At 38.2% G+C, this 11,668-nt stretch overlaps 1 protein-coding gene across 1 annotated transcript in view; it reads left to right on the forward strand.

Moving 5' to 3' along the window:
• The window catches only part of THOC2 (THO complex subunit 2), a 51,093-nt gene extending 43,776 nt beyond the window's left edge, over nucleotides 1–7,317 (forward strand). Inside the window, exons 35-40 of the mRNA XM_086756146.1 lie at nucleotides 1,679–1,816; nucleotides 2,144–2,213; nucleotides 2,290–2,447; nucleotides 3,086–3,162; nucleotides 3,262–3,309; nucleotides 6,452–7,317. Coding sequence (XP_086612272.1) covers nucleotides 1,679–1,816; nucleotides 2,144–2,213; nucleotides 2,290–2,447; nucleotides 3,086–3,162; nucleotides 3,262–3,289 — 471 coding nt within the window. The 3' untranslated portion in view covers nucleotides 3,290–3,309; nucleotides 6,452–7,317. The remainder of the gene's footprint in view (nucleotides 1–1,678; nucleotides 1,817–2,143; nucleotides 2,214–2,289; nucleotides 2,448–3,085; nucleotides 3,163–3,261; nucleotides 3,310–6,451) is intronic.
• Nucleotides 7,318–11,668: the final 4,351 nt, after the last annotated feature.

Raw genomic sequence — 11,668 nt, forward strand, 5'->3', positions numbered from 1 at the left:
AGCCTAATGAGCTAAATCCAGCTTTTCTTGTGAAGGGGGATGGGAGGGATGCAGTTTTCCAAAACTGTGCATTGGGATGGTAGAAAAGCAGTGGAGTCTGTCGTGAACAGCCATGTGAATTTAAGAAATGGAATAGGAGAAAGCAGAGCCAAGGGTTTGCTTTCTTGGATGGAAAGCATCTATAGGGGACAACTGAATGGAGCTGCATAGAAAAAACATATTTCCAAGCCACTGTTAAAAGTTAACAGCAAAAAAGGGAGCAAGGATAAATTTACTTGTAGAATGGCAATGTAGGAAATGGAGCAAAAAAATAGGAGCGAGGCAAAAGAGCAGAAAGAAAAGTATCTAGTGAAAGGAGTATTGAAGGTACAATCTCTGGTGTAGGAAGATAATAAAGTTCCAGTTATGTAATAAAAAGAAGAGAGACCTAACAGTCAGTGTGACTTTTAACATAGGACCAGTAACATCACATTTTGGTAAGTGAAACATTTACCTGAACTGGAGGAGGACAGGATTATTTTAATTAAAACAGTAAAATTATTTGAAACAATATTTGGTTTGGTTCAAGTGATTTCTAGATTGTTCTAAACTAATCTTCCCCTTACCTCTTTCTTTGGTGTCCTTTTAAGTAAGATGTCTCTCCAAAAAGACATTAAGAGAACATTTTAATTAAAAGATACTATTTTTTTTTCCAAATAAAATTCATGGCTTAAGGAACTGGGGAAAGATTAAAGTATACTGATTTAAACCTGTGTGTTGCTGTAACTCAGATCTAGGAAAATACCAAGGAAAGGTGTTTTTAATTTAAAATGTGCTTTTATTCATATTTTGGGAAAAATACTTCTTAGAAAGGTCTAACTATAGAACTGTGTTTAAAATGACAAATTTAGTTACTGTAATGCATCAGTATTTTTAATACATGTGCTACCTTAGATACATACACAGTAGCACTTAAACTTTGTCAATGTTATACTTTGCATTACTATGACTTATTTGCTATTCTCCTCTCTTGTAATCCCAATTGATATTTAAAATATTCAGCTTTGTCAAACTAGTATGTTTTACAGAGCTTATCAAAATTGGTTAGATGAGTGCATGGAATAACAATCTAGAACATGTTACAGAGCAAAAGCAATTCTCTTCTATGTTCAGCTGCTTTTATCATTTGAAGTTGAGGCTTACAGTGGAATATTGTATTACTTTAGATGAAAAAAAAACACTTTAAATAAAGTACTGGCTTAAATATTTTGTGAATTAAGATTATTCTTTAAAAATTAATTAGAACCTGTTTAGGCAGCTGATTCCATTCATTCATTCCAGGAAAGATGGCAAGTGTTAAGCCAGCCCAGGAGTCTACATATCCTGTCTCAGTAGTACTGCTGTCTGATGCGTGTTGGTGTGTCAGACAATACTGGTGAACAACATTGTGTGTATTTAATAAGTGTTTCAGTTAAGGGAAAGCATGCTTGAATTTCCGGTGTTGAGAAAACAAAGATCTAGGTTAAATTATAGATGACAAATTCGAAAGTGTCTCCAATAACTTTTTTTCTTTTTACTAGTAAAGTATTAATGTTTAATTTTGCTCTTTGAGCTAAATCTGTTATGTTAGAGTAAGACTTTTTATTTACACATCTAGGAATACATAATAATATTTGGTGATATTGCCTTAATTTAACAGCACTACATTAACCACACTACTCCAACACTGTCCAAGAGTAAGGAGAGAGAAGTGGACAAGAAAGATTTGGACAAGTCAAGGGAAAGATCCAGAGAGAGAGAGAAGAAAGAGGAAAAGGACAGGAAGGAACGAAAAAGGGTTGGTGAAATTTTTATGAACTAGCTTAGAAAGTTGCTACGTACCTGCAAAGCTTTCTGTTCAAAGTCCTTGCAGTAATAACTGCTTGCACAGCAGAAGTGCTCCATATCAGGGGTGTTTTTCTTTTGTTCTGTTACTCTTCCAAAGGTCGGTTTACAGTAATGTATTCCAAACTTTTTCCCTTCAGAACCGATCTCAAGAAACTTTACACAAGATGTGATAACTCAGTTACTTTTTAAGTATTCAAAAATTAGTTCTCCAAAATACCATTGTAAGCAGGAGTATGTTTTAATCTGCTAACATCTGCATAATTGTATTTGGTGCCAGGATCATTCCAACAGTGACCGAGAGGTACCACAGGATTCAACTAAACGACGCAAAGAGGAAAATGGGACAAGTACGTATTTTATTTTTTGTGTGTGTATATTAGGCTCTTACTTGTTGTGAATTACAACTTTCCGTTGTGTTTTTAGCTGGTTCTTCAAAACATAGTAAAAGTGAAAGTCCTTCTGATTCCCCTCGCTTAAATGAAAAGGAGAAGGAGAAGAACAAATCAAAATCTTCAGGAAAAGACAAAGGTGATTCAATTAAAGCAGAAAAGATGGAGAAGAGCTCCTCTGGTAGCAAAAAGGTAAAATAAGCTATTCTAATTTTATTGATTTGATTTTGTTGTTGTTGACAGAACAAGCAGATTCTTTTTTCCTAAATTTTATTGCTGCTTCATGACCTAAATTAAAAAGATACACTGTGAATGTGTAGGAAAAAGCTTCTGGAATGTGTTGTCTTTTGAGTCTAAATGTTTCAGCAATCACTCCTGGCGGGATAAACTGGAGGAATAGTTCATTCTGGCAGTAGCCAGGAAAATTCAGAAATTATTCTAGATTATTGAAAACCTACAGCATATTTGCAGACTGGTTTGAGCAAATATGTGAAAGCAGGATTAATTTACATATAAACTAGTCTACTTGTATTCAGATTTTCAAGTGCATGTCTCAGCACAGCATTTTTTTTGGTGAAAATAAGTATGTTGTAGTCATTTGTAAGACACCAAACAATGGTTCCCAGTTGTAACTCTTTAGTGACAGCGGTTATCATAGAACTGTAAGACAAAGCTAAAATAATCTCAAAAATCATAGAAGCTGATTACTGTCATACTGATGGATTTTTTTTAGCTATGGCAGTTACAACTTTAAATATCTATAATCTCTCTAATCAGACTGTATAGTGTATAATAAAATAAACTATTTCCCTTATGTGTGTATATTAAAGGAATCAAGACATGATAAAGAAAAAACAGAAAAGAAAGAAAAACGAGACAGTACTGGAGGGAAAGAAGAAAAGAAACAATATCCTTTTACACATTAACACGTCTGAAAAAAATACAGTAAATGAGCTGCTTCTTATTGTTTGTGGTAAAATATTTTTTTCCTTAACGTTGAATCTACTCATAAATCTTCAGACAAGCACAGATAATAAAGATTATTCGAGTAAAGGTAAAAATTTTTATGATTTTTTCTGTTTGACTTTGTAACTCCTGTGGCTCCTTTTGACTGGTAAAGGATATACAAACAAAACAGCCTGAGTGCAAAAGGGCTGAAATTATCCAGGGTGAGGTTTGGGGTTTTTTTGGTTGTTTGGGGTGGTTGTTTTTTTGTTTGGTAGGTTTTTGTTTGTTTGTTTTAAATTCAATCCCAGGGAAAAAAAACTTTCCCCATCATCAGCATAGAGATCGTAAAGATGCTCAAAATTTGTTGGCAAAAAAAAAACCAGGGGGAGGTGGAGTCGGGGAGTCAGCAGAGTTTGTAGTTGCATGTTTGGCACTTTTTCCAATAAAGGTTGCCATAGAAAAACAAAGGTGAATGCATGTGATCCTGTCTTAATAATCTACCTGATAATTAAGAATACCTTGCTAATATATTGGAAACTCAAGTTTTGTATACTCTTATCTTTAACAAAAGCACTAGTTTTTAAAACAAATTGCTATACAGTGCAGTCAGTTCATTATCTCTGCTTAATCTTTTATCTGATCAGATTTGAGGAGGAAGAAGCCAAAGGAAAACTTTCGCATCGAGACATTGACTATTTGCAGAAAGAAAAGAAACTTCAGAGTATTTTGAGTAACCCATACTCAGACTGGAGCTTTTAGATAAATAAATTGTTCTTTTGAATTTGACAGTGTTCTGATATTTTTTTTTCCAGACCTGTGCAAATATGTGGAGACAGTTTTAGGGCTATGAGGGTGTGGTTTGTTTGTTTGGGGTTTTTTTCCCTCCTTTTTGCACCTAGCTATTTTAAGAGTCTGAGAATGTTTTGTTTTCAGTTTTTTGGGAAGGCAAGTGCCCCAGTGAACTTAAAATTAGTTCACCTGACCTACCCAACTTGAGTGTCACACCACTACTCATCTTCCTGCATAAAGCAGTGGACAATTTTACATTTTAAAAAGTGTGTATATGTTGGGTAAACCTGAAAATGACTGATAGTATTCAACAAATACTAATTCAACAAATTCAACAAATTTCTCTCTCTGTTCACAAATGGTCCAAGTGCTTTATAAGTCTTATGTTTATTCTCTAATTAGAATTGATGAATTGTTTCTGCAAAGACTTTGTAGATTCTGTGAGCACTCAAAGTGAACACAAGCAGAAATGAAGTAGAAATATTTTCTTAAATTCAGTTGCACATTTTTAACAGTGTGAGTTTATTTGCTTTCATAGAGTAATATTGTTCTGACTACTGAGCAACATGTAAGGCAGGCAAAGTTTTTGTTTTTATCAGACAAACTGACCCTGTTACAGAGAGGGGGAAGAGAACATTTTTAAATCTGCAATTCCTGCGTTGTCTCAGATTTTGAAGAAGGATTGATGATGCTGAAAACTTGTCTTGGTTTTCATGACTGTCTTGGCTGATCTAGAAGATGATGCTGTCTTTCACAAACATGATTTGTTGTGATTTCCATTTTAAAGATTGAGAGGAGGGAAGTATTTTTACTGTGAGGGTGGTCCAAAACTGTAAGAGTTTGCCCAGAGAAGTGGTGGAGCTGCCATCCTTAGGGTATCCAAAACCTAATTTGACCTGGACAGTCTTCGGAGGTCCCTTCCAACCTCATTGGTTTTGAAATTGAGTTATATGCATATCATGTTTAAGAATACTAAAGGTGATATGTGGTAGAACTTACTGGAGAGATTTATTGGCTGTGGACTCTCAGATTAACGTTGCTCCTTGTGGTGGCTGTACTTGTTTTAAGTGTCAGAGAAAGACCATGACATAGTCCCAAGCTCTTCTTTTTGCCTCTGCCTAACTAAAACAACAGAGGCCAAATCTGAAAGGTGTAAATGCTTTGCTGTTCGGAATTCTTTTCCAAGAGGCCTAAGGATTATAGGATGGCTTATATAACACTTAGAGAAGGGTGTTTTGATGAGGGTCCAAAAAAACAAACGAAAACCAGAATTTGAATTCTGAAGTCTTCTGATCATCTGGCGAAGTCTTCTGAAAAAAGTCTTCTGAAAAAAGTTTCCACACGTGCATTGTGACCTCAAGGAGCAAAGGCGTCAATTATTGGAAAAAGAGTTTCAAGAGTTTCATTTGGTGACTTTGCTTGTTCAGCCACTGAAGCTGAGAGAAAATGTGTGGAGGGGTTTTGGGTAACACAGCTCATGCTGATACCGTGTGTTCTTTGGAGGGTGTTGGTAGAAAGAAGGATAAGAGTTCAGATTATTGCTGCTTAGTACTATTTCTTTTTTGTTCGTAATCTTCTTGAAATAATAGAAGATAATTCTGTGAATAGTTTCAAACTGAAAATTATGGGCACTCTTTGAAAGAATTTAATGGAATTTTTTGATTCTTTGTCCTTCATTATTGTCTGATCACTGTGGATGGATCTCAGGTTTTTTTCCCATTTCTTTAAATGTTACTTTTTTGGGGGGGCGGGGGGGAGAGAAAAAAAGGACAACTTTAGTAGATGAAGTTCACTCCTGAGGACTTGGAGCTTCTCTAGTAATAAAATGTGAAGTTTTATCTTGACCAGCAATTCAATATAAAGCGAGGATTGTCATCAATTAAAAAAGCACAACTATGTTTTTATGACTACATCATGGTTTAAGCAACGGGTGCTTAGGTAAATGTCAGTTGCAGAGTAAAATTCACATCCAGCTATGTAATGGGCTAAACCGGAGCACCTGGCCTAGAATACTGGCAACACCCGATCGTTTGCATTGTGAAGTATGAAAAGATCCTTCGTGTAGCAACACGGTTGTGGAATCTAATCCTGTGCTCCTGTTTGTTAACCTTTTATAACATTCTTCCTATTGGACAATGTCTGAATTTCTTTCTTGCCTAATTTAGAGAAAGTAACATTTTGAGAGGGTTGTACTTCTAAAAGAGTTTTTACCTTCACAAGTGACTGTGTGTTTCTTATTTGTATCTTTAAATTAGTGTTTCACTACTTACAAGGCAGTGCTCACATTAATATAGTTCTTGCTGTGGATTAAACTAGAGCTAGGGAATGACTGACTGATGAAAATAGTTTTATTTTCCCCCTCATTCTTTTTTTTTTTTGAACGGAATAAAATGCTAAATTGTGATATCAGTATTCATTTGAACCACATCTAATTCCAATTATTTATGCCTTTGTTGCAGGTGAAATTGAAATAGGAAGATATCCAGCTGTGACCAGAAATGTATTTTCCAGAGTATAGATTGCACAGAAATTTGTGAATGAAGAGGACCCATCTGCATCTCCTTAAATTATTCAGTTCTCTGCTTTATTTCCCCACGCTGAGGATTTAATTGTTGAGTTGTACATTACTGTATTTTAACTTGTTGCTTAGTTTCTTACACATTTATTTTCAGTACCTGGCTGAAAGTGTTACCTATTCCATATTTTAGCACAATGTGCTGCAAACAAACAGTTGCCATAGTGCAAAGGAGGTTTCATGTGTACAGAGTTCCACTTTAGGTTGTCGAAAATACTGCCTGAGTTTAGTAATTCTTTCAATCTGAAATGCATTCTTTTAGGTGTTTGAAAACCACGAATAAACAGTTATTGAACCTTTTTGGATTTACCTCATTTAAACTCAGTTTTTATTTATTACTTGGCCTGTTTTTAATATCGGTGACTAAAAAAAAGAAAATCAAGTGGGAGCACTGTTTTCATGCAATGCTTAGAGATTATTTGTATATTATGTGTACAACGTTGACTTGTTTAAAGAAACAAAGAATGAACCCTGTCCCTTCCATCCCAACCTAAATCTGTGCTCAGTTGTCCCTTGCCACGCCTTTTGTTTGTCATGTTTTTAGATTGATTGGAAATGCTCTCTTCAAACCTGAAATAAATTAAGTTTCAATTACAGCTACAGGAGCTTTGTATTGCTGAACTTTAGTCTGAAAAGTTTCACAATGACATTTTTAAAAAAAAAAAAAAAAGAATTTTTTTATCTGCTGAATTCTACCAGTGTAACCTTTTTTCTAAATAAACAATAGTTTTCTCAATGGGTCGTAAATCATTCTGCGTGTGGTCACTTTATTGCTTTATGTATTGTTACGAAAATTTTGATGTTAGTTACATAGCGTGGTGTCTGCTGTGAGGGACGCGTTACGCTTCTCCAGTGATTTTCAGAAACTCAGGGTTTGCCTTTGTGCATTCAGTCAAGTTTACATCTTTCTCCTGAGACATTTATCCCACATCCAAAGGTCATTAAAATCTCTGGCACTTTTTATTCCCGTTTCCTAATTTAGTCAAATTAGACTGACTGTCTTGAAAATAGAGACCAGTTTAGTCTGACCAGTTTAGTTTAATGCCTGACGAAAAAGGGACTCTGCCTGGCTTCTGGCATAGCATGGTAGGTCGCTTTGGTGAAGCTGCCATCTCATGTTTACCTAGGTAAGAAATCCTCAGGCCTCCATCCCCACCCCCCCAAAGGTGTGGATTTCCTTCAGTAAGAAATGATTAATTTGTTTAAACTAGAAAATGTGGGTTGTGAAAGAATACTTGTTTGTATTCTTTGAAGAAGGGAAGATTCCCATGTCTTGTCTAGAGACTTTGTTCACTATTTAGTGATTAAAAAGGTGTGATTGGAAGCTGAGCTTTTTTTTGTCCTGGAGACAGCAGTTTCAATACCCAATGAATATGTGTTCACCAAAAAGCAGGAGCTGCTGTTCCAGCTAGATTCTTGTTAAATTTTGGAGATGCTGCATCTCTTTTAGTCTTTCTCTACAGCCAGTTCTCCCTCCAGGGACTGCGGGATTGATTGCAACTCTGAGTGCATTTGCTCGTTTGTTTGCCTGGCGCCCTGTGAGACAGACAGCTCTCTGTAAACCCCTGCTAAGTCCTCCTGTGCCTCTGCAGTCAGCAGGCGTGATCGAAGGAGAAGTGGTGACCTAAAGGAGGAGAGAAAACTTCCCCTTTTGGTGCCATTTACACATCAGATCAGTTGAATTTTAATATTGGACTGCACCAAGCAGCTCCTCTTTAGCCGTTCTGTTCCCTGTATCTTCTGCCTCATTTTAAAATTCAAATTCTGCCTCTCATCCAAAACTGGTGCAATAAAACTGAGTTGGGGTGTGGAGGAGAGGATCTGATGCCTGTGGGAGGTGTTTCACAATATTAAGACCAAAATATTAGCAGAACTCTCCAACCTTACAGCCTCTGCTCTCATGCAGCTTCAGAAGATCGTGAGCAGAAGTAGTGAGAGCTGTCACAGCTGCTGCCCAAAGGTCAGAGTGAAGTTTTCCTCTGTTTTTAAAAAGCACAGCAAATACAAAGCTAATCATAGTCCATTAAAACTGAATATTTTAAAAGATCAAGTCATGCAAGTTAAGGACCAGTTTCTTGGAGGAGGTGTGTGATCTAAGTAGCTTGAAAGATTTAAGTGCTGTAAAGTGGTGATCTTGATATTAAAAACTGAAACTTTTAGGTACAGCTCCCCCCAGGACTGTAATGTATTCCAATCCCTACAACACTGGAATTATTACACAAAAGAGTGCATTCTCATTTTTTTAGGTTCTTTTACAGGAACGGATGATGGTATTTTTCAAGGTTACACTTTCAGATTGACAAGCAGGAAATTCATTTTCCCTGTTGGACTGCTGTGGTTTGCACGCCGGCCATCAGCGTGCCACGCTGGTCTCTGCTGCCTTAATTCCGCTTCCCTCTGCTAAGCGCTGCGGCTGCAGCAGCAGTGATTCCCATAAATGCTCTCTGTCGGTCGTGTCTTCCCAGAAGAAGGTTCATTGATGTGAAATTGATACCAATCAACTTAAGTTTCTGCGGGGTGATCAGTCCTTATTGAACAGGCTTGGGAAGTGGGCTTTGCTCCTGGGGAAGTGTATGAAATACAACTCTGTCAGAGCAAACTCGTTTTTAATTATTGGTCTGAGAACTGTGCTTCATAGATTTAAATGTTCAATATTCTATTCATGTGAACTTTTAAAAGCGCACAAGGGTAGTATAAAAAACTTGCTTATATTCTAAAGGGTGTTAATTACTATATGCTGTGTTTAAACAACACTTGCTCTACATGGTGTGCGACACTCGTATTGCTTTTTTTCCTGTCCTGCTCTCCCCATTGTCCAAAAAAAATAATATATGAAGACCTCGAATTTCTGAGGGTCGTTTCTTTGTCCAGGAACTGTCTTTGGTGACAGACAGGAGCCTGTACATCATCAGCGGATCAAGCTGGGGCAGGCAGTGTGGTTTGGCTTGAGGGCTGATTTTTCCATGGAGCTCAATCATTGTTTGCTTGGAATTTGCCTATAATGACTATTTTAACATAGTAGAATATGTAATGGCCATTCTGTGCTAAACTGCTAGTGCGTTTAACAGTACTGAGCCTAATAAAACTTCATCATTAACTGGGTGTTTTAACTGGTGCTTAAAACAACTGACGGTTCACAAAGTTTGTGAGAAGCAATGGGGAAAATGTAATGCCAACAATACAAAGACCTTTTAAATAACAGCAATATAACAACTTTTTTCTCTTTTTAGAATTTTATTTCTCTGTTTTAAAAAAATGTTTAATATGCCCTTGTCTGTTAACACAGAGGCTTATTTTTCTTTTAAATATTGTGAGGTTTTGTGGTTTTTTTTTTTATTTTAATATAATCCAGAGAAAGGGAACTCGAACCAAAAGTGGAGCAGCCCCAGTGCTTGGTGAAACGTCAGCTTGTGTCTTCAGTAATCTGGGATTTGGGGTAGAGGGGTGTTGTCTGGGTGGCTGCATTTAAAAGTACTAAGACATTGCAGTGCTTTATAGACTTGAGCAGTAAAACTCTTCTGATTTGCCTTGTCCTTATTAATTAGAGGTTATTTCTGAATGAATCGGAGAAGATTACAAACCCTTGTCCTGCAGTGCAAGAAAGACACAGACAAATTGTGAAGGGAATCAGGTAAGAGTTACCTGGCTAATTAGAGGTGAGGAAGAAGTACTAAAAAGGACAGTAACCAAGCTAAATACTCAGGCGCTTTTAATTAACTCATTAGGGCAGTCTGAAATGAAATACTTCTATCAAAGTCACTTTAGTCCTTGGGAAGTTACTGGAGTGCAAATGAGATGAGGCTTTGGCAGGCATGGCAGCCGGCTGGGCTGCAGCAGGGCTCTCACACCGAGATGGGGTTAAGCTGGGCAAAGAAAATGTCACCCTGGAGGCTCAGAATATAGTGTAAGCACCAAGCAAAATGGGAGACTGTCAGCCCAAACACTTAAAGGTGAGTTGAAACAATCATTTAAAATTCAGCTTTGAGGAACTGCGTACCTGTCCTTGGCTGGAGGGTTCATCCCTCGTCTGCTGTGGCCGCTGACACGGTGGAGGCAGCGTGGTGCTCGCATGGGCCCTGTGTGCAGCGGTGGGAGAGGAGAAGGGACGTGGGATGCTAACACTGACCTTGTCGCTGGTTTGACAAGTGCAGAGATACACCAGCAGGAAATTACTGAACGTTGTGAAAGCACATGCTGTAGCTGGGATAGGTCACTGCAGAGCACATCAAAGCTGATTTCTTGAGAGGGCCATTGGAATAGTCTCCCACCACATTTATGCCTGTGGGAGGGTTTTCTTCCCCTAGAATCACAGAATGGTTTGGGTTGGAAAGAACCTGAAAGATCATCCAGTTCCAACCCCCTGCTCTGGGCAGGGACATCTTCCACTAGACCAGGTCGCTGGAAGCCCCATCCAACTTGGCCTTGAACACCACAGCTTCTCTGGACAACCAGTGCCTCACCACCCTCACAGGAAAGAATTTCTTCCTTATAGCTTCTGATCTAAACCTCCCCTCTTCCAGTTTAAAGCCACTACCCCTTGTCTTATCACTACCTGCCCTTGTCAAAAAAGCTCTCCCAAAGAAAAAGCTGGTCCTTCTTCTCTCTGTGGGTCTCTGCAGGGACTCAGCCTCATGTGTGGAGACATCAGGAAGGGTTTAGGGGTGTTTGGCGATGGGAGTTCTGTACAGAGTACAGCTCATGGTGGCAGGGGAAGGCCAGAGACCTTGAGTGGAAATAAAGGGGTCAGTGAATCCCGGAGAGGTGAGGAAAGCATGGGAAGAAGGGGACTCTGAGCACCATTGGCATGCTTATGGACCGCCATCGACTACATTTGAGAGGGTTGTGGGGAAGAACGGACAAGGTCAGACGGGTGGGTGGGCAAGCAGGAGGGCAGCCGTGGCCCTGGCCCATGGCCCCAGGGACAAAGCACCTGTTGTGAAGCCCTGTTCCTGTGTGATATTCTAATTGCGCTGTGTAATCTGCGGCATCTGTGATAGGTCACAGCTTCAGCTACTTCATAATAAGCTATTTTGCCTCAATATGGCAAACTTCCCTTGTTTAAAGGGCAGGGGAATATTAAATAAATACCATTTATATTTAT

The sequence above is a fragment of the Chlamydotis macqueenii genome, chromosome 11 (genome assembly GCF_036417535.1).
Source record: "Chlamydotis macqueenii isolate bChlMac1 chromosome 11, bChlMac1.mat, whole genome shotgun sequence".
Taxonomy (NCBI): domain Eukaryota; kingdom Metazoa; phylum Chordata; class Aves; order Otidiformes; family Otididae; genus Chlamydotis; species Chlamydotis macqueenii.